The 24910-nt window shown below is 37.4% G+C and overlaps 1 protein-coding gene across 2 annotated transcripts in view; it reads right to left on the bottom strand.

Annotated features, from left to right (window-relative positions):
- kif26ba (kinesin family member 26Ba) overlaps positions 1-24910 on the bottom strand; it is a 90700-nt gene that overhangs the window by 64120 nt on the left and 1670 nt on the right. For both annotated transcript variants that reach the window (XM_042773641.1, XM_042773639.1), the window contains exon 3: positions 886-1488. In XM_042773641.1, the coding sequence (XP_042629575.1) occupies positions 886-1488 (603 nt within the window). The remainder of the gene's footprint in view (positions 1-885; positions 1489-24910) is intronic.

Below are 24910 nucleotides of genomic sequence, written 5' to 3'. Positions count from 1 at the left end.
CTAGGCTTTTATCCAAACAAATGAATCAAATTGATTCTATCGAAGGGTTCCCCTGACTCCATGCAGTCTATATAAAATGTAATTCCTTCCACCCAAATCATTACTAATGCCCATTAGGTCCAGAAGTTTTCCCAATGGACTATATCATCAGATTACAACATTAACCACAATGTGCAAACAGCACCTCATTACATCAGGTGGCATTTCTCCCCACGGGAACGTCAACTCTGCAACCACGAATAAAAAAATTAAGGTTTTGTTCCAAAAAACTAATGAGCTGTCCTGAAGTCTGTTGCTGACATAAGCAGTTACCTTTAGGCAGCATCCTAACTGAGCCTCATAAGTGACTGATTTAGAACACTCGTAATGATGCAATAATAAGATAACGACAGACAGACAGACAGACAGACAGACAGACAGACAGACAGATAGATAGATAGATAGATAGATAGATAGATAGACAGATAGATAGATAGATAGATAGATAGATAGATAGATAGATAGATAGATAGAACAAATGAACAACAGAGAAAAAGAAAGAAACAGATAGACAGACGGATAGAATGATGGACAAAACCAACAAACAATAGACAGAAAGACAGATGGACAGACAAACAGTCAGACGGATGGACAGATAGACAGAACAAAAGAATGATACACAGAAAGATGGACAGACAGACAGATAGAAAGGTTGATAGAATGATAGACAGAACAAGCTTTTAACAAAAAGATAGACAGATAGAACAATAGACAAAACAAACTAACAAGCTATAGACAGATGTCAGACATATGGAACGATAGACAGACCAAACAAATGACAGATAGACAATGATGGATAGATTGCTAGATCGCTAGATAGATGCATAAGGCTTGACATATGCCTACCTGATAAGGATAGAGTGTGACGCCATTGGCTCTTGACAGGTGTCCAGACGTCCAGGTGCCATCCAGGTACTGGTGAGCTTGGAGTGTGACAGAACTCAACAGAGTTCCATTAGTGTTGTTGGGGCTGCTGGATAGATGAGGCTGTTGTGGTCCTGTGGACTTTCCTGCGTGGCCTGGCGAGTTGCTCTTCACACCATTGCTCACCCCAAGACTGTTGGGTTTGGATCCGTGTTTGGGGTAGGCTGGGTGGTGGGAGCTGCCACCGTTGCTGGCATTCGTGGTTGTTAGGGTAGAAGTGGAGGTGGTGGCAGAAACGGTAGCAGAGGCCGAGGAATGGTTGCCTGTAGGGAGGAACGCCCAGTCTCGAGGTGGTGTTGGACCCTGGAGGATGCTACGGGATCCCACCAGGGAGGCCAGGGATGGAGGAGAGCCAGGAGATACATCACACTGCTCCAGGCTCAGCACCATGTGGACGGCCTCCTGCTTCAGCTGACTCAGGTGGGTGGCACACACGTCACAGCGACCGTCACGCTCATTCCACGCCTTGCGTGTGCTGTTGGGCACCTGCAGTTTATCATGGATCAGCAGGGAGAAGGAGGGATCCTATGGAGATATAAACAGGGAAAACAGAGAATTATGTCACATGCACTCTTAAAAATAAAGGCTCCCAAGGGGGTATTCGCAGTGATGCCATAGAAGAACCATTTTTGGTTCCCTAAAGAATCTTACAGTGAACAGTTTTTAAAAGAACCATTTATTTAGCGTGAAGAACAAAGAACACTTTCCAACTATAAATAACTTTTTGTGCAATGAATAGGTTCTATGGATGTTAAAGGTTCTTCATTGAACCATAGAAAAATGGTTATACACAAAATAATTTAAGCTGCTATCCACATTGTTTTATTAATTGATCTATATTCAAACTGTATATGAACAATTATTTCATTTTTATTTCTTCAAAGAAGTTTTAGGATAACATCTTGATTGATGAAACAACTGAGAACTCAATTAAGTTTCCTGACAAGCAACCTTGGAGCAATTCAACTTTCCTCAGGGCAAACATACACCCTTGGTTCCTCCACTGTCTTTCCCTAAGCAGTCTTAAACCAAATAAATGAGTCTATCTGCACTGCTAAGTAATTAGATACTACAATAAATCATTTATTGCCACACAACTATGGAATTTATTTCCAAGATGTTCACATGATGTCACCACAGAACAGCACTATGAATTTATTATATTCACAATCCCCCTGGAGCATCCTGGGATTAAGTGCCTTGCTCAAGCTCTGATTGGCTCATGGCTCACTTCCTGCAGGGATCAAACCACCAACCTTCTGGTTACCAGCCGTAAGCCCAAACCACTTCACCGATTAATGACTAATTGAAATCTAACAATGATGGTATATTCACCAAGCATAAACAATCTGCACATTATTTTTGTATAGTAAAGCAGGTTCATTGCTTCATGCAGAATACAATTATAATGCAAACCACGCCCTTGTTCTCACGCTTTGTCAGTCTGCATTTGGTCTGCTCTTTATTTTTTGTCTTTCAAGTCTTCATTAGCATAAAGCTGCCAATTATCTGGCTTTGGTGCATCATCACACCATGTGCTTGAGCATTCCGTGAGATGAAGATCATAATTATGTTTTGGCACATGCTCACAGGGCCAGTGTGAAGATGCAGGAACAATTTTACTTAGATTAATTGAGATACAGGGAATGACATCATCCTTTCATCACACAAGGGAAGAGATGCACACTTGCAAATGACTTAGTGGACACTCAGAAATAAATATACTTAATCTTTCATTCTGTTGCATCCCATCTGTGTATAGTTTTTGATTAAGACATTGACTTAAAAGCTACATTGCACAAAATAGTTCTGCCACAGGGAAGAATTAAGTGATCTCACAATTTTTTATTATTTTTTCCTTGTAGCCAAGATTTATCAGCATTCGCATTTGGAATTTCATATTTTACCCACAGATACTACGGAGCTCATCATAAAGTATAGATGGATTCTAATTAGCATCCCCAGTGCTTTGATACATGCTTGACCTTTTTAACATCTAGACAGTGCCTGTTAGACACTATAGTGGTGCTTCCGTCTCCGACTACAGTAGTTATGGAAAGGTGTGAACTTTAAACCAGCTAGTATAACAATTAACCTTGAACCTTGGGTTTAGAGGCCACACTCATTTATGCATGCAGCGAGGCTGAATTAGAAGTGCAAATAATGACAGTGCATAGTGTTTGTCTAAAGCACAGATGCATGTGCATAAAATCTGCCATAGCAGGATTATTGTAGTTAACTAAAACCATAAAACAACTTTTGTTACTTTATGAAATAAACTTTAACTGAAATAAAATAATCTATCTATCTATCTATCTATCTATCTAACTATCTATCTATCTATCTATCTATCTATCTATCTATCTATCTATCTATCTATCTATCTATCTATCGTAATGAATATTTGAAACAAGTAGGAAGTTTACAACCCTGGTTTTTTTTCTTCTTCTTCTTTATTTTTTATTGTTTTATTTTAGATGCTTTGTCAATAACCTCTTTTTTTAGGGGGGGGGGGGGGGGGTTGGGTGCATTTAAAAGGTTCCTTGGGCAACATCACATAACTGTAACATACTTTTCAACGCAGCTGTTATGGCACATTGTGTTGAATGTATCTGACAGTGCATCGCGGGTCTCAGAGTTGGTGGGACCACAGTGTGGCAGACACACGGTGCAATCCATCTGTTCTGGGCTTACGGTGTTTGGCAGGACCCTCTCGGCTGGGCACAGGGCAGCAGTCCAGCTAATCAAAGCCCCGCACACGAGCACAGTCACTGAAGGAGAGAGACTGAAGGTCTGTTCTGATTAAAACCACACATTCCTGCTGTCAGTGTAAATCTAGAGGCCGACTCTCATCTTACACAAGCTGCTTTGTGTATCTCTCCCGTCCTCAGCCAGAGCAAATAGAGCAAACATAGAGCAAACTACAGCTAACAGGGCAGCACTGTACCATAAGTACAGACCTAAGACGCTTATCTCTGACCACGTTGGTGGTTCTGTCAAGCAGGTCTGGTCAGTGTCCATAAAAAAGGAAATGCAACCCCACTCTACCCAGAAAGATCTTCTGCCTCTTTTTGCATGTCTTGTTGTACAGAAGGTGTCTGTCCTGTGCTAAACCTAGTTCCTGGGATGCATTGACTATTACCATGGAAAAAGGGTCCATGATTCTGTGACAGTGCATTGAAGATTTCAACTAAAGGCAAGACACTACAAGCATCTAATGGATGCAGCCATTCAGTTTTTTCATGCACTGGTCTATTTTGAAATTTTGGGCAACTTTTTGGGCAAGACCAATGGAAAAACAACATCCAAAACACAGCTTCTTTTATTGCACCTTATCTATTTGTACCTGTAGATTAAATCTGCAATACAAAAATAATCATAATAATAGTAATAATTTTTTCTCATGCACTAAGCCAGAAATCTCTTAACTTTCTATATTCTGAAAGTTTTTTACAGAGGGGTTTGCTCATATATCACTAGCCTGTTTTTATACAACATTGTATTCCTAAAAACAAGGTGAAAAGTCATTTTTTAATGGTTGTTGACAGTATTTTTAAATGTATTCAATGATAAATTAATGGTCTGTGAAACTCAATGACAACATTGTGTCTGTCATTTTCAGTGTCCCACCAACCTTTAAACTAACAGCCAAAAATATCTGATATACACTTTACCTTTCAAAAGTTTGAAATTCTTACTTTTTGTAAGAATTTTACTTTATGTTATAAATATATACATGTAAATATATATATATATATATATATATATATATATATATATATATATATATATATATATATATATATATATATATATATATATATGTATGTATGTATGTATACAGTATATGTATTGTTTCCACACACAAAAAAAAAAAAAAAACAGTCTACAGGGGCTGTACATCACATATAGTCTGCACAGACATATTGTTGTAGACATATGTAGAAGGCAGACAGAAGTGATCTGTCTGTGGACCCCGCTGACCTCCACTTCCCTGACCGACAAGAAATTATCATACATTCACTGGAAGTATAGAAACAATTAAAAAAAAACAAGGTTGGACATGAATCGCAGCACTGGAAGTTGAAGCAACAGAAACCTGCATTTTTGTAATTCATGCAAAGCCACTGCAGATATTTCTTCTTTCAAGGTGAAGACCCAAATACCAAATCCTAAGCCGTGCCACTTCAAGACTTAACCAAAAAATTACCAAAAATAGCAGACTTTAACTCGGTTTAACTGTAAAAAATTAACTCAAATCCTCTTTGAAGAAAAACAACATAGACTGATGCACAAAAGCTCCCTGTCTCACGTTTACAAGCAATTGCAGATATTTTGCTTGGTGAAAACCAATGCAATAAATGCCTTACAGGAAAAAAAATTAAGCAATACTTGTGCTTATCTAAATGGAAAGTGCTGCTTGCACGCATTTCACTTATTATTATGAGAATTTGATTCTCACATTCCAACCAAAATGCGATAATCGGTACACAGAGGTGTTTAATGTCAAAGAAAATCATGAGATCCAATCGCACTAAGTGGTTTATAGATCTAATATGAATTATGGAGGGCTTGGGTATACATGAAAGTGGAATGTACTATATATTTATTCTGAATAAATATTTATGAAGCAATTTAAGTGACAAATATAATGATACAAAGCATTTACTGTTGTGGAAAACGTCTTTCTGTATTTTTACCATTTGCATGAATAAAATATTTAGCATTACAGCTTTGCCTGAAGATTGTTTTTTACTAGGGTCAGTTATCATGTTATAAAATAGTTAGAATTGTTGAGGAAGAGGCAAGCGCTTAGTAACCGCCTTTAGAATTTCCAAAGGAACCAGATTTTAGTCAGTAAACATGGAAGAGAGCTATGCATTCATTCAAGACACATCCGTGCAACATCTATAACATTTTGCAGTATTTACATTATTACCTACTATACAGATTTATAAGAATAAACCCTGTGTCGCTCTAAAAAGCACTAAAATTGCAAGGAGACTGAGATTACATTGGGAGGACCAACAGATCCATGAAAGCTAAAGTGCTCTAATGGCTGCAGCCATTCGTTCTCCAACTAAAAACAAACAGAGTGAATTTGTGAGAGGGTGAAAGATGCCTCTTAAAACTGCCAGATGGACTGAAGCCCTCTGGTCCAGAGCTCTGCTTTAAACACACTTCAGATGAAAGCTACAGAGAAGTGTTGATTGGACAGTCACCATTCATCACGATGGGAACTGGATCCAAGTCTGAAGAAACGGCTCATATTCCTTAGTGTCGAATTAGTTTTGAAAGAGTCTGTATGGTTATTAGGCCCTAATTGGAAGCATTTACTCACTGCCACCGGACTAGTCTCAAGCCACATTCGCCCACTTTAGAGGACAAAGCAAATGAGCAAAAGGTAGGCCTGCTTCCAGAGTCTCTAGTTTCCTGTTTGCTAGTTAATTCCTTATTTCATTAGCAGGAACCAGAGAGAATGACAGCCATTATCAGGCTGGTTATGAAAACACTGAAGTCATTAACACTGCTAGCAGAAGCCCTGACTTAATTAATTAACCATCGTCTATATGGGCCGTCCCACTGGGACAAACATGAAGGACAAGGGGCAAAAGTCATGCGCTACATAGCGGGAACAGAAGATAGACTGTCCTGCTTTCTATGCTGTCTCTTGTGTCTACACTCTTAAAAATAAATACTCCAAAAGGGGGTTTTCACAGTGATACCATAGAAGAACCATTTTGGGTTTCCCAAAGAACCTTTCAGTGAAAAGTTCTTAAAAGAACCATTTTTCTTAGTCTGAAGAACATTTTAATAATCTAAAGGACATTTTTCCACTATATGCACAATGGAAATGTTCCATGGAACCTTTAAAACCTGCCAATAAAGAACATTTATTTTTTAAAAGAGTGCATGGAAGTCATTAGATGTGAACTAAAAAGAGTTCAACACATCTGATACTATGTTGCAATCAAAAATATGGGTACAGGACGATCTTATATATTGGCTAATAACAAAAGGACATTTTGGACTTCACAGATCTCTGACATTGAACAAAACGCTATAGATCTTCTAATGGATCCAGGAGACATATCAGAGCTGCAAATCATTGTTGTGGAACATGGTCTGGTTCGCTTACTGATTTTCAGTCAAGAATTACATGACATCATCTGACTAATGGTATCTGAGCATGCCAACACCAACAAAACAGTCAGACAAAAGCCTCTTTCACAGCTGTGCTGGTAGTTTAAAACTGATCTCAGATTCATTGTCATTACATGGACCACAACAAAAAAAAAAACTTGTGTTTAATAGATGCAAGAAAGTCATACAGGTTTGCAACAAATGGGGTTGAGAAAATGATGACGGAAGTTAAATTTTTGGGTGAAGTAAGCCTTTAATGAAAGAGGAAGATTAAATTAAAAAGTTATAGCTTGTTTAACCCTCATTATGTTTGCCTTTGGGGAATGTTAGATGTGACAGTGAGGAAGGTTATGAATAAAAAGATTTCAAAAATTTCCAGATACTAAACTATACTGATCATGTGGTGCATACAGTGTGGTAAATAACGAAATGTTTAACCATTAATTTTTTTGGTTGTTTTTTTTTTTTTTTTTTTTTTGTTAATTGATGTTGAAGTACCTAAATCACTAACACTAAAAAAGTCTAAATGCTAATGTTTATATATAAAAAAATCTAAATAAATAAAAAAATTTGTACAAATGACAAATGCACGTAACAAAACACTAAAAGTTGAACTAAAATTAACATGAAAATTGAAAATACTGAAAATAATAGCGAATTCAAAATATTAATACTATGATAGTATATAAAAATACTAAAATAACATGGAGTTCAAACTAATTCAGACTGGTAAATTATAACGGCATTATAATTTATGCTGATAAAATCGGTTTAGAATTGACCAGACCAGATTAACCCCACACTCCTGAAAATGACCACTGTTCGGCCAACTTTCCTCAGGTGAGTGTATTTGCAGAAGAAACTCAATGCTTATTTACGTTACAAGAAACTAAAGAAAATACTCGCCCTCATTGCTAGTTTATAGGTCGTAATCTTATAAAAGACAAAATTTTCGGTCTCTGCAGATGTATTTCCTTCATCAAGATCCTGTAAACTCTAAACATGGAGAGCGATGCAAGGACAAAGTCAGTTTTTGCAGTACTGACATATATTACCTGATGCTGCTTTTGGCTTATGCGGCGTTCGTTTTGTGAGTGGCTTCATTCATATTGAGGCTTCACTGGTCATTCATTACATTTCCACCTTCCTCTGAGTGTATACAACATATCCATAAACCTCACAAAGACGCTGTTTAGTTTGACATCCCTAACCCACCTCCTTGCCTTGACAATTATCCTACATCAACAAACCCAGAGGTCTCTGCAGGGACCACCTCTCTATCTGCCCCCACAGAACTCACTCGTGTCTTTGCACCCAAACTGCTGCCAACCATGGGGATGAGGGAGAAGACAGACGGCTTTTGATAAGGGCACACAGTACACTTACAGTCCTGTATGCATGTAATTGAGCTTAACATTCATATTCTTACTCCAGGATGTCATATATATAGAAATACTCCTGCATTCCGCTAGTTTTTTGTTAAATCCAATTGCTAATTTACATGCTTCTCACCTGTGAGTTGTTTGAAATGTGCTAATATAAGAAATAACAGGCAAGCTAATCCTAAATTATAAATCTGGGCATTTTTGAGTCTTATTACTGATGCAACAATACCTACCCAAGTTATAATTTTTATTCTGCAAAGAGAGTCATAAAATCAACATGGTTCTTGATTGAAATAGAGTGGCCTTTTTTACATTAATGGATGCAAGCCGAGCCGTCAACACAAAAGCAAAGGAAAATATCTGTAGTTTCCACTTTCTTAAATGTCCACTGAACTGAACTGGTTTCATTTAGAGTTGGATTTTGTGCCAGATTTTTTTTTTATGGTACTTTTTTGTTACAGACTTATTGTGGATGAAAAGTTGCACTGAGCCCACAGCCCACACATGAGTCCACGTCTGTTCTATATTTAAGTGATTACATAGACAGCATCTTACAGCTGATAGACAGTTCCATCAGATATATGACTCAAATTCTGGTGGTCACATTTAACATCACCTCCCGCAGGGTACACAGCCATATGGAGGTCATACATGGTGTAATTCTGTAATATGTCAATCTGTCATGATCACCAAGGCTGCATTTATTTGATAACAAAATACAGTAAAACCAGTAATATTGTGAAATATTATTTACACTTAAAAAACATTTAAATATATTCTAAATTAGAGTGTGTACACATACAGGAGGGTGTAGGACATGTCAGCTTCATGTACTTTTTGATCATCTGCAACAGCCATGAGCCATGAGCAAAAAACTAAAAATAACATGTCAGTAAATCTGCTAAACACATTATTATTACTGAGGACATTTTACAGTCCAGCTTAAAACAACTACATTTATGTGGCAGTAAATAACAACATATTTCCACTCTGATCTCTGTTATTGGCTCAGATTCTGCTCTGTTCTTTGTTGTGTTTCACACGAGAGTGAAATCATAGCTCTCTAAACCCACAGCAAATCACCTCTACTGCCAAACATTCATCAGGTCTGTATGAACTCACTCAAGACCGGTGGGCAGCCACAGTCACACGGCTAGAGAAACCCCAACATTAATCTCCTCAGGCATCACAGAGAGTATGGGCAGAACCATATGTTTAGAGAAACACCTGGAATACAACATTCTGCAGGTTTATTTCCAGGAAATAAATGACAACATGGATTGCTTTTGAAAGAGCTCAAGTCATACAGTATTTAGATAGTGTGCATTGTGCTTGAGCAAGGTGCATTACCTTTACTGCAATGAAAGTAACAAAGCACACTAAGAAAAGACTGTGTTTATTGAGATAATGTGTGTGAGCTGAAGCATCCATAGATATGCATCAAATGTGTAGAGGTTTGTGTAACCTCATATCAACACCAAACACCAATTTGCCCTTTATTCCATACAACTTTATTCGGAAAAGATTCAGGACGCTTTTTATCTCGGTAAAAAAAAAAGACATTATAAAGGTTGAATCAAAACCAAAATTATCGCTCCTAAATTAAAATTTTGAAAAAAAATAAAAAAACCAAAAAACATACAATAAAACACCAAAAAGCCAATAATTCACGATTAATATTAAAACTAAATTTCACCATTCTTGCATATGCAACAAAAATGTTGTCATCTGATGTCTTCTCATTAACATTTGTATAATATTCCATATTTCACGCTTGATTGGAAATTAAATTCTATCATATAATGAGTGTAATGTACTTCTCTCACACAAATTAACACATCAACTTTAATGCTTCACATCACACTGTCTAAACTGAAAAACTGTGCAATAGCAGTATATTGTCATGCAAAATAATCAGTGAAATTCATGCAAAATAACTACATGTTGTTACCATGTAACATTCAAGCATTTCTTAAAGATTACAGCGCTACATTAAAGGCACTCTAAGCATCAAAATCATCATATCTAAACAATATAATCATAATATAATCTTAAAGCCCTGTCTCAGCCTGTCAATCATTCAGCCAGTTTTGGAAAAATTGCGTGTGGTTGAAGATTGAGTGCCTGTGGAAGTTAGCAAAACACTGCTTATAGTAGCTTTAACAAGCATTCAGGACCCTATTAGCATATCATTTACTGATGTAATTGGCAGCCTCACTATCTGAGTTGGTGTTTGCTCCAGGGGATTTGTGAATAATTTTACATTGTAGCATACAACTTAAGTGTGGTTTCACCTCTGGTTAGCCTACACAAACCCAGCTGCCCTAGCAAAAAGAAATGTGGTTTAGAGAAAGTCACCTCGCTTTTACTGCCTGGATCTACCTGCTGACACGGAGGTCCTCAAAGAGCTCAGAGTGCATATAAATACATGCCATTCGGAGTCATTTCCACAAATCTCCACCTAAGCGCTCATGGGAAAGAGTACAAAGAAAGAAAACGTAGACTCTGTTTAGCTGGCTTACTAATGCCGGACCATTCCAACTCACCGATTTAGGTCCACTTCAGCCACTTAGACATCTCGTATCCTAAACCCTTAAATCCTTAGTCATTTCCATTTGAGCCCTGAGCTCATTATTCAGCAGTGATGTCACTTTCTTCCACTCATTACTGTGCTGGATGCAGCCAAATTGGGTTGTGTCTAAATGGTAACCTTCATTCTGCAAAAAAAAAAAAAAAAAAAGTTTCCTGGGTTGGGTTGCACCAGCCCACTCTAAAGGTTTGGTAACTACTAGCAAAGACTTTAGATATACCAAGATGGTGCATGATCAGTGCAATTCAATCAGTCTGCTACTCCTGGTCGGAGACTTCCATGTAGAGTTACGTTTCAACTAAGTTTAATGGTTAAACTCAAATCTATTTTGCAGTGCGTAAGTAACATTGCAACTAGGTTAAATTAACTTAGGTACAACTGGTGCAACCAGCCCATTTCTTAAAAGGTTTCTGATGCGGCAAACCTTTTTCAATCACATGGTGTCAATAATAAATGGTTGGCGTTCAGATAATGCTAATGTATGCATGAGGACACAGCACATGCCTCATTTGAAGTCTTGACATGTAGATCCATACCAGTGATTGCTGAGCGTGCGTCCTACGGAGAGAAATTGCATGTCATTTATACGCTACAGGAGAGTAAAAACCCCAAAGATCTTATAATGAGATGGGACAGGCTGCAGATGTTTCTCGGCATCAGGTAAATTTTCCACTCTCATACGAGACACCAATTTGGGAGCCATCAAAAAACAATGCGTTCTAAACCAAATCCGTGTCGGCACCCCTGATGTTTGTTGGCTTTCAAAATCCAGATTAGGAGCGAGAGATAGATGAAGAGAGGGAAAAGCTGAGATCACAATCGCTTAGGTCTCCTTTCCACCAAATGCTATCTACCTGCATCTCATTGCCAGAAAACTGCCATAAATCCATGCTTGGCCAGCAGCTCTTTTTGGCCCTGCACCCCTCAGGGGAGGGATGAATAGGAAATTAGAGCTCGCAGCAGCCCAGGGATCTGACACAGGAAATGGAGCTAGTCATGGAGTTCTGCTTTTATCGTCCTGTAATAAGTTCCAGCTGGCTGCACATTGAGGGTGCACCAGTGCATTATATGAGATCAGAGCCCACTATGGAATACACACTCGTCTCTAGTGGGGCTCCATTATTACAATCACAGATCAGTTTCGGTTCAGTAATAAGTGTGTACAATGTGTACACTGAAAAATGCATATAATCAATCACTGGGTACCATCAAACAAAAAAAACAAAAAATGCAATCTTCATTTAAATGATCTTGATATTGATTCTTTAAATCCTAAAATCAATCTATTCCAGTGTTTCCTGCATTGGTTTTCAGTGGCAATGCATGAACAAACTCATGCATATAACTGAATCTACCGCCTTTCAGCAAAAGACGGCATATTTTATGCAGATAAAAAAGACTGTGAACTGCAAAATAATGGCATGAAAACATCTTTCTATCGAGTTATCCTCACTGAATGCATGTGCAATTATATACAAGACAACAAGTGATTACAAAGGACTCTTTTGAGTAGTTTTTATTCATTTGATTAATGTTTGATTTTTTTTTTATGTTCAATTAATAGTTAAAAAAAGTTATTGTTTAAATCTGTCTGATGGATCCTGTCAGTATCAAGTCCTCATCAGTGATAAAATATTTAATAAAAAAAAAAAGAATATGTATTGATTATGTATATTTTTCAAAATGGACATAAAATAAAAATAAAATATACAAATTTAAATTGGCCTAAAATCAAATCAGGAAATTTGTATTGATACGCACTCTATTGAATCCAAAATTAGTCCTAAACACCACTGATATTTAGGGATTATAACCAAACATTAACAAGTGCTAATCAAAAAAAAAAAAAAAATTTGTTTTCATATTAATTTATATTTTGCTACAATATTTACATTTATATTTATTCCTCTGAGCAATTTACCAATGAGACATTTTTTCAGAAAAGACATTATGTGCTTCACAGTTAGGTTAGAAAAGCTATGCAGAAAGAAAATCTCTTCACATCATTCAAACTACACAAATGTCACCACTTTGCCAAAAACACTGGGGACAAGCAAGATAAACAAGCACAATAAATCACTGAATTAAACTTATTTTTGGCAGCCAAGATTTGGAGTTTGGAATCTTGGAATAAGCATATATCAATGTCATTTCCCAAAGCTGACACATCCAAGAAAATGCTAAACTATATTAACCAAAGTAGAGATAATGAGAGCTCCCATTGTTATAAGCAACAGACTATAGACACTCAAATCTCAGACATATCACTCTAACCAGACTCCAAATAAACAACGGACCTCCAAGTTGTTGAGGCTAAATTCCTTTGTGGTTTTATATTTGGCTGAGCCTCGGCAGGGTCACATTTGCTGTCAGGGCAGTAAATTTGCATCAAGTCAATTTAGAGATAATTGGATATACCGAGAAAAGAGGTCTTCATCCACAGTTTATAGTCTCCATTCTTGGCTTTCCAAAGTGCTTTCTGATCACTCTACGATCTGTTCTTCATTGGCAAGAATAAAGGTGGTCCATGCTGAAAAATTGCATCAATTAACCAACACCTAGATAACCTTAACTGAATCTCAGGGAACTCAAACAAGATGTCTTATCGCCGACAAACCTTCGTCTAGTTGTTTGAGTTAACTCGGCCCTAATCGACAGAAGACAGACTCGTCTTTCCTAACACAATTTGCCATAATAGATTAATGAATCTCAGCTGAGTGCTGCACTTCCCAGTGAAGATGCACATTTATAGACACTGACCTGACTGGATTGATGTGGCAGGGCGACCTCTGATGAAAACAGGCCTCTATAAATAGGCAGACGACGTGTGTTTGTTTGTGCGAGCCGGGGGTCAGTGTCAGGGCAGAGATGAGTGATTTAGACAATATCACTTACTGATACAAGGATCAGCACTGGAGTGTTTGGGAGAGGACATAATCTTTCCTGTCAATTCCTTCTTTTGCACTGGGTAGAAAGGGTCAATATGAAGTCAGTGATGAATGTGTTCTCACTAGACACTGTTAACGGTCAATCATCTCCTCTCTAGTTTTCACACTGATGGGGTGAGAGTGCCGAACAGACACCTGGAGTGATAAACAACCTCCATTTAGAAATTAGAAGCATGTGTGGCATGAAATGATACATCAGCTATAGAAATTGTTTACTCTTGAGAGCTTTTAAATGCATCTGTGTTTTTATGGGAAACAAAGCACCAATACTCCGAACAGCAAGGTCAGCTTTGTATGGTGAGCAGGTAGGGAAGATTCTGGATGGGAAACACAGCTCAGTATACTAATTTCACATACAAACTCACATCTTATTTCTCTGTAGGTAACAGCACAGCCAAAATCAATTTGCACATGCAAAGATAGATGGATGGATGGATGGATGGATGGACGATAGATAGATAGATAGATAGATAGATAGATAGATAGATAGATAGATAGATAGATGATAGATACTTTCAATTCATAATTGATGATTATTGAATGATCACGTCACACGAAGCCTGGAATAATAGCTGCTGAAAATTCAGCTTTGCTAACAGAAATAAATTGCATATTAAAATATATTAAAATAGAAAACAGTTATTTATTAACTTAATTATTTTGAATAGTAATACCATTTCACAGTATTACTGTTTTACTATTTTTAATCAAATAAATGCAGCCTTGCTGAGCATAAGTGACTATAAAAAAAACCCCACAAAAATCCGACCAGCACCAAAATATTAAATGTTGTTCCTGTTGATGGATGGATGGCACTGCTAAACGCACATACACACACACACATTTCAAAACCTGGGCAGCTGGCTAATGCTAGAGGACAGATCTTTTTTCTCTAGTTTTTGTAAGTGAAAGAAGAAACTGAAAGGGGGGTGGGTCTTGTCTGCCTGTCTTGATTGATTGGACAGATAGTGGGGTTTCATTAGGACTCTAAGCACACACCTGCTGTGGGATCAGTAGGGAGGAGGTGTTCATTCCTCCATACAATCACAATCACTGAAGAAAACACAGGCTATTATGATAAACGGACCCTGCAAACTGACCCCTGGGAGTCACGGTCTGACTCTGATATCCAACATTGTTAGTATTCGAACAGTCCTGTGTTCTCTAGTTTGACATCACAACCACTGCTCTCATGCACATATTAGATCAACAAAGCTCTATGAGCTATTTCTATAGCACGTTTTAAATGGCCTGTTGTTCTACCTACCACACACATTAGACCATAAACTTGAGCAAAGGATGCACGACAAACATCACTCTACAGAGTAGGTTATTTATTTCCTTTTCTATTGCCTTTACTGATAAGTGGATTTCAATTGACCCTGCTATTGAGATGTATTTTATTATGAGTATTTGAAATGATCCAGGGTCTGTACGGGCCGGCTGCCTTCCCATGTAAACAGGTAAGAATAACACTGCCCGAGAGATTTTCCACTGTGTCTTTCTCTCTCGTGACTCTATACCTGACAAGCTGCAGTGTTAGAGATAACACACGGCTAAATACACAACCCGCTCAAATTGAAGCTTCTTCAACGCAAACTGCCTCATCCTAGGTAGGATTCTGACCCTGACTGGCACTGCTACAATATACTGAGAGGATATTGGAGCATACAAAGGAGCTGAGAGAGTTTAGTAAACCAGCTGATAAATAGTCAACCCATACAGAGCAACCAGGAGACACCTTACGTTTACTGATGGACTTTTTTATGGCATTTTTACATCAATTTACAGTCAACATGGATATGGATTCTGAATATACAAATCTAGCATTATAATACACATGGACACATTATCTACCTTCCTTTATTGACATTCCACTTCAAAATTAAAAAAAAAAAAAGTAATTAGGTAATTATATACAGTATGTGATAATGCATATAACTTCTATAATATGAACAGAATAGAAAACCCCTTTTTGATTGGATCATGAAATGCTAGACATGACATCAATCAGCAAATTTCCATATATTAAAAATTACACACACACACACATAAAAATATTTGTAGAAATTATATAAGGATGGGACTTAATTTTATCCATTCTGCTGTTTTTTTTTAAATACACAAGTAAATGAAGTACTTTGTAAATATATAATTTTGTTTTATTGTTTAGAATAATAATAATAATAATAAAGAAATACATATTTTTATTAATATTATATGTGTGTGTGTGTGTGTGTGTGTGTGTGTGTGTGTGTGAGAGAGAGAGAGAGAGAGAGAGAGAGAGAGAGAGAGAGAGAGAGAGAGCGAAAATCATTTAAGAGGTGGTGGTAGTTGAAAAACTAATAGTGGCACTAATCAATCATGCACAATAATATGAGGGGAATTTATTAGTCAAGTAAATTTTGATTTCTTGCTGTCTTTAAAAATGGGTAGTGGAAAATCACTGTTAAACAAGTAATTGTGTGCACATCCCACCTTCTGGCAGGTGCAGGACCAAAGAAACTACTAAAGTGAAAAAATGTTATGTCCGCAACACTGCTTTTAACTCCCATATTTAATAAAAGGCAACATTTCGACCCTGCTGGGTCTTCTTCAGGCCTTTTATTAAATGTGGGAGTTAAAAGCAGTGTTGCGGACATTACATTTTTTTTTCACTTTAGTGGAAAATCACTGACAGTTATTTGCCTCTCTCAGCAGTGATTGTATTTACATGCGCATTTGCTAAATGAACACAACACACAACACTCAATCACACAGTCTTTGTGTTGTCATCAAGGGCTTATGCTATTTCTATGCCTGTGGGCGTTGTTTTCTTCATATTCAGTTTAAAATTACAAACTGGCATGCAGAGCACTCACACATGAGTCGTTTCCTTAAACACACACACACACACACACACACACACACACACACACACACACACACACACACACACACACACACACACAAATATGTGGCCTTTCTCCTCAGTCTATGGCTGTCAGCACTGACTTGGGAAGTCAGAGGCTATGCTACCTTAAAATAACACAGCGGTACTGTGGATAAACACAACAGAAGCCAGTATTTCAGGAGTGAAGGACAGAAGTTGAGAGCTGCCACTGGGTCATTCTTTGATCGCTCAGCTATGAAACAGAAATAAACTAGAAAACAATTTCAGTTTACCGTTACAATGCCAAATTACTCTGTCTTTCATTTCATCTGCATTCCAGTTCTTATTTAAAGGTGTAGTTCACCCCAAAAAATATTTACATTATTTTACATTATTATTTACCTCATGTCTTCATAAATTCTTCAGAATTATGGAAAAACGGCATACAGGATTGGATGGATGGATGGATGGATGGATGGATGGATGGATGGATGGATGGATAGATAGATAGATAGATAGATAGATAGATAGATAGATAGATAGATAGATAGATAGATAGATAGATAGATAGATAGATAGATAGATAGATAGATAGATAGATAGATAGATGTCACACTGTCTGTATATCTGAAAATTCTCACAGCTAAAGTTTGGACTGAGAATTGAATTTCTGTTCATTTAACAAAGAAAACTGAAATCTAATTACAATTTACGTCATAGGAAATAGTGGCCTATTTTGACACTCCTAACAAGCTGAATTCAATTTACCCAAGCTGGAACACAGAATGCCATTATTAACTTCAGATCTGGACTTTCAGAGTTCAAAATTGGGGCTGCTGAGGTTCAGCAATGTATGGCACAATATAACAGACCTATAAAACGCAATAGAAAACTGTCATTGAGTAATAGTGCAGCCCAGTAGTGCTGTGACTAAATTATGTTTTCGTATATTGGGAGAGTATGTGCAGTAATTTTTCAAGAATCTAGCTTTGAATCGAGCCAGACCTCCCATGAGCCATTTTTCTGCTTCCATCTACTCTTTCCTCATCCCCATTTCCCTCTCTCTCCCTCTCTTTGGCTCTCTGACATTGATAAATTGCTCTGAGCTGTGCAGGTAATCCATCTTCTGAGACCCCAGACCCAAATCTTTGGGTCTAAGAGTGTTCTCTGCCTGTATTCTTGCTCTCGTTTCCCTCACATTCCCCTCAGCTCAAGGTTACTGTGCTCTGTGGTGCTGTTCAGAAACCACGCAACTAATTATTTCAAACTAAGAGGAGAAAAGATAGGACAGGGAAACACGAAGAGTGAGAATAAAGCTTGATATGCTGAAAAATGAGAGTGAAAGAGGACAAGAAAGATGTATGGTGGGTCTTAAAAGCAGTCCGCCACCATAATTACTGACAAATAATTGGAGTAAAAAACTGGAGTTCAGTGGCTTTTAGTCCATATATTAGTTGAGGTTATCTATATTCTATTGTAATCCTAAGCATTGAAAAAGCTAATTTTTGTTGGTTTCAATTTCAGAAACAGACCAAAAATACATTTTGTGCTCATTTATATCTAATTCAACAAATCTAAATTTACATTTCCAATGCAAAGAAAATGTTGTTATTCCTAATACTACCTGTCTATAATTAACATTAGCAAACAGAAAAGTAGTGCAATTCACCTGTGATATAACTACAATCTATTGGCTATTTTTAAAAAATGAAGAAGCCTTTTGATATGCCCTACAACAGGAAATGTCAACTCAAGAAAGAAAACTCCAACATCAATTTACTGCATGTGTCTTGAAATCAATACAGTTCCATTAACTATCCATTTATCGATAACTCTTTTTTCATATATGGAAGCCCATCAAAAATTGTGATGTAATTGCAAGAAAAAAAGTCTGAATTGTGAGATAAAAAGTCTCAATTATCTTTTTATTAATTAAAAAAATCTATCCATATCCATATGAGAAAAAAATATAACACATTCAAATTAGAGAAAACTAAAACACAGACAAATAGCCAATGAAACACATCCCGTTTACATTATACAAAAACATATTATATCAGCCTTTAATATGACAGCAGCCTTTAAAGGTTTTACCCAGAAAAGTTGCTACTGATGTAAAGGCACTTATATTTCTTGGTATATATGTGTGTGTTATGAACCTGACTATGTGTGTTGGCAGGTACTGGTCCACTGGTGCATGCAATAGAGACAGAATGAGCAAGGTGACATTGTCCTGACATCACACTACATCATAATTTGGACACGTGCTAGAGCTCATCTGGAGGTTAATTCAGTTCTTTATTCATAATAATGAGTCGTTCTGTTCCTCTACTGCATGTATGACCTCCAGCAAAGCGTAATGTCACCTTAAACTTTCACTAACCTGCCTACATGTCAAAAACCATTAAAGGGTTAGTTCACCCAAAAATGAAAATTAGGCTGTGTTTTACTCACCCCTGTGGCATCCTAGGTGTATGTGACTTTCTTCTTTCAGACGAATCCAGTCTGAGTTATATTAAAAACTGTCTTTGATCTTTCAAGCTGTTTGATGGCACTCAGCGGGTGTTGCATGCATCAGTCCAAAAGAAGTTAAATAAAGAGCGCCCGTCCATAAAAATAAAAAAAGTGTCTCACACGGCTCCGGGGGTGAACAAAGGCCTCCTGTGGCAAATCGATGCATTTTTGTAATAAATATCCATATTCAAAACGTAATAATCACTTTAATGTAGTTTGAACTCATAGACGCTGTTGGAATGCTGATATTCTGACATTTCCAAAACTCTCTCTCTCTATATAAAAAAAATGTCTTCTATCTGAAAATGTAATATTAGTAATTTATTGTAAAGGTTGTTTTATCTGTTTTCTATTCTGAGACAAAAGCCCCTAGTCTAATCGGTCACCATTAGATCAGCTGGAATGTTGGAAACAAAAGAAAGCTCCAGTAAAATGTATCTCTTCTGATCTAACACCATCTTCGGTTGTCCTCCTGACCTTTACGATGCCCTTGTCATTCACGGCATAATTAACCCAGCTTTTCTCTCAGGCTGCACTACACCAGTCTCACTCATCCTCTTAACCTTGTTGATTTTGCAGAGGAATGCACTTAAACCTCTCGTAAAACATGGCATTTTAGAATGAATGACTCCATCTGTTTTCTTTTTCTCCCGTCTCTTTCTGTCAAAAGGTGTGTGATTCCCTTGAACTCAACCAAAAAATGGAGCCCCTCCATCTATTTCCTCTATCTGATCATTTATTTGAGTTCCTTCAGCTGATTGTAAGCCATGTCAAAAACACAAATAAGTCGCTGTTAAAGGCTGCATGCACAACGGTCTGGTGTAAGTACTTTTAAAATATGGGGTTTTAGCCTTTATCAGTCAAACAGCATCGGGGCCCATTAATAATGCAAAGAAAGCCTTCTCTTTTTATTACCATGAAGAAGAATGTGTAATCTTTATTAGACAAATTGGCATGGGGAAAAAAGACAAAACAAGATATGCAATATAAATGTAAATAAATGTAAAAAAAGGAATAACCAATCACAATTCAGTATGCAATACAATGTTGAGTCAATGGAAAAAAAAATTTAATTAAATTAAAAAAAAATTTATAATTGATATTTGATAATATTAATAATGACTGAATGGTGTTAAGTGATTTGGGCTGAATAGCAAAGCATTCACTGTAAGCGTTAGATTTTGTTTTTCTCAAATGTTTGCTGTATTTTATATTCTTTTCCACATAGTGTTCTTATCAAGAGCCCAGGATGGAAGGTTGCTTCAAATTTTCAAAGCAGAGGTCCCAAGCAACATCCACTACCTCCATGGAGGAAACAGCCCTGCTGTTGTGTGGTGGGGCAATTAAAAAATGAGTTAGTCAGGTTAAAAGCCGAATGAATGGCCCTCTCCAGATGTGCATAAAACCAGTGATCGCATGAGAGATCACAGCGGTGTTGACAACAAAGGTAAAGTGGAGTTCATGCTGACTAGCGCTGCTAATGAGAGATACTTTACATATGGTTTATCACTACTGTTTACAAATGAGGTTGAGCACATGTGTTCATAATCTTTGTAAGTGCAACAAAAATTACAGTGCCACAATTATAATACTTGATTCGGATTGGTCAGTCCTGTGTAATTGATCAGCGTCCCAGGCAACTATTTGTTTTATATAGCTGTGCTAGTTTCATGTTTCATATCATGCTTGCTTTAAGCTCGCATAATAAAATAATTGTAACTAAAATCAGTATTTCACATCTATGTATTTACATATATGTTATTCTGCACAAAACCCCTTCAGGTTGCTAGAAAAACCCTGGACTTAGTGGTGGAGTGCAGTGCTGTAATTAATCTCCAGGAGTTCACAAACCCTGCCTTAAATGTCCTAGAAATTGTTTTGTGTTCAAGTTTTATCTAACTGTGATTCTTTAGGAACTTTCACTTCATCTTTTTTAAATCAGCTGAGCACAAAGGACATGACATGGCATTTAGTCAAAAATGTCATAGTAAATAACTGCATCCAAAAAGCTTTGAAAAAAAAAAGTGGCAATTAGGCCACTTATCAAACAAATAAAATGCATTCAGTTGGACACAATGAAAAAACAACATGCGATTTGCAACACTTCCATTACAAATTCTTCACAGGTATCGAGTTTTACTGGGTAACGGTTGAGAAAACTGTGCATACTTGCAATGCTTTTCTTGTAAGCACAAAACCCATACTCAGAACTCCAGCTGTAGGCTGAAACCTACACATTCAACACATCAAACCACCCAACCTCCAGAGATGCATTACACAAGTCTGTCGAAATCGTTCATACTATTTTCACACAATCACAAAGCCACGAGTGATTAATGTAAACCAGCAGTGCTGATCGCTGCCTAAAGATCACGGCGGTATCCTCCTTCAAGGCAGTTCTGCTTTGATCATGGAGAACTTCGATCTGGCTCGGTCCAGCTAATCCCTGTGAGATCGATCACCCATGTTAAAGGGGAAGAACCTGATGTTTTCTCTGACTTGGTTCTGGGGTGGATTACAGGCCTTCATGCTTTGGAGGAAGTGCTGGCAGTGATGACGGGGGACAGCAGCAACCTGACTGGACTCTTGAAATACAGTTTTGAGTTCCACTAAAAAACAAACCACCCACTCCGCAAAACCTACAGCGGGTTTAAACATCTTCTGCATTTGACACTGTGAAACTAGAGTTTATGGGTCATGGATGCTGTTCGACAATTAATTATTATCTGAGAAAGTGTTGTATTACACACACACACACACACACACACACACAACAAAATCACAGTAATATTCTACAAAACTGTGCTTAAAATTAGCCTGCAATCAAAATATAAACTCAAACATTTCTTATTACCCTCACTGTATGTGAATAAATGTCTTCTTTCAATTATACATTGTCCTGACATTGAATTTTGGGCACCCACCATCAGATCCTATATTTAACCAAATATCAACATCTTATAACTTTGCTGGCCTGCTGGGATACTTGTTCAAAAGAAGCAAAACCCACTGAATTCAAAGCCCTACAAAAGCTTTGAGCTATAATACAGCAAGCACACCTTGAAAATAAATCTTTCAGCATTTCATAACTATGAAAAGAGCAGGTTTTTAAGATTAACCATTACCTACTGTGGGACAGAACAGAAATTAACAGTTCATAAAGCACTGGACCATGTTGTTGTGAATCTAAGTTTCAACCTATAAACAGCTTTGACTTATAATAGTTGTCAACAATTCTCCATTGTTGCAAGAAGCTATCAGGTCACAGTCTATAAAGCCACCATATATTATTCACAGTCATTTCCAACAAGAAGTAATCTGTGCTCCCCAAATGAGCACACCAAATCCTACAGAGACATGCATGTTCAGTTCTCCCATTGCTGAGCTGTATTCATATCTGCCCTAGTTACACCATTACACCCCGGCGTCGAGACAAAGCCTGCCGCTGGACAGGAGGGAGTGTCATTTACAGTAGAACGCCTGCTGGATTGAGCCAACGTCAGTAACCCCCTCCCGTTTATTCCTACCAGTCAGGATTGAAAAAGCAACCTCTTTATATGATAATGCTTTGCTCACCTGAGAGGCATAAAAAGAGCATTAAACGTGAAATATGTATGAAGCTCACGCCCATAACATGTTGCTGCCGTGGCAACAGTGCTCTGTTGGAAATGGGAGCTGTGTGTGCACGGGATTGAAATGAACATGCTTCTGTTCAGTGGGTGTAATCTAAAGATGAAACCTCAGGTGACGTTCACAATGCAGCAAGTCCCAAAGCACAAGTTCTGTGATCTGTAGGCTACTACTGTTCCAGTATTCTGGGTTCCATTCACAGTTATATTCCTATTTCAGGAACTACTTGGAAGATGACGTGTAAGCTTTGTTGATGTACAAATGTCCATAGAAGAACCATTTTGGGTTCCAAAAGAACCTTTCAGTGAACAGTTCTTAAAATATTTTTTTTTTTTAATGGAAATAAGATTTTAATAATCTGAAGGATCTTTTTCCATAATAAAGAACCTTCACTCTTAAAAAGAAAGATTCTTTATTGGCATCTATGGTTCAAGGTTATTTGGGTTCTTCTATGGCAAAATGGTTCTTCTATGGCATCACTGTGTTTTTTTGTGAAGTGGAAAGGTTCCATGGATGTTAAAGATTCCTCATGGAACCATAGATGCCAGTAAAGAACCTTTATTTTTAAGAGTGATGCTAACATTTATTCTGCATGTATAAGATCATCAACAGAGCATCATTTACCATGTTTTAAACACTTTTTTCAAGTTGTTACCATCAAACACGTAGGAACTTTGAGTTTTATAAGTCAATGTTCATCATTTCCCTCTACTCTATTTTCACTTTTTAAGAGGAAATTAGATTTTTTTTCTTTGAGTGCAATGGAACGCAGCATACTTCAAGATCTCCAGATGGATCGTATATCAGAATGAGGCTTTTTCCTTCGGTTCATATGACAACACTGCTCACTAATCACCATGTGGGCGAAGATCCTGAAGAGAAAATCCCAAACACTCAGTTACGTCTCCTTTAAAATTGCCTCCGGCTTAAAGAGCACTCTCATGGCCACCCTGTTCTCCAGTGATCCCCTCTCCTTAACATCAGCCCCTCCTCCTCCAGCTCATTTTAATGGGCACCTCCAGGTCACTTGCAGCTGGAAGAAATGGTCATAAAATCTGGAGACCAACAGCAGGTCTGAAACACGAGTCAAAGCCACACCAGATCAATGCTGCAAAATGCTTCTTTTACACAGGTTTATGACATCAGCTTACACACAGCCCATGATAAGGAGATATAAATGCAGATGTAACGTTTTGGACACCTGAGGGCCAGAATTTTTTTTTTTTTTTTTTTTTTTTTTCAAAAGATAAACGGTGTAATTATTGAAATGAAGAACATAATAGATGCCATATGTTTGAGTTGCTTAAATTGAAAGCATTGCAACTGTGATCACATTATAGTTCTTAACATCTTCTTAACACAAGCAGAGGAGTTCTATATACATATATAGCAGTGCACAGAAATGGTAGCACGGTATCAAATAGTGATACTGAAGTTCTATATCACATTGTTTGTGACAGCACAGCGCCCCCTGTTCTTCTTAATGGATAATTGTTAAATTAGACCAACTGCTTTGGTTTCCGTGGGGTGCAAACAGAACCACCGATCAATAATATAAAAAGATAGGGTTTGTCTGTATGTCTCGGTGTGAATCATACTGCTGGTTTGCTTATACACAGCTCCCGGTATTAGATGCTGAAAATGAAATGAGCACACGGCGAAACTTGATATTTACGCACACACATGCATCCAATTACGCACTGCATATTTACCTATATATATACTTTGTACTATGATTTGAGCTCTTGTGGAATCCACACCAAGTTCTGATGCAGTACTACCTTAGGTGTCCCAAGCCAAAACCGAATAACTAATCAAAAGGGATAGTTAATCATAAATGCGCTTCTCTCAGCACTCAAGCTCA

Source organism: Cyprinus carpio, chromosome A17 (assembly GCF_018340385.1).
Source record: "Cyprinus carpio isolate SPL01 chromosome A17, ASM1834038v1, whole genome shotgun sequence".
Taxonomy (NCBI): Eukaryota; Metazoa; Chordata; class Actinopteri; order Cypriniformes; family Cyprinidae; genus Cyprinus; species Cyprinus carpio.
The sequence above is the reverse complement of the archived record's forward strand: the minus strand, read 5'-3'. Positions and strand labels throughout refer to the sequence as shown.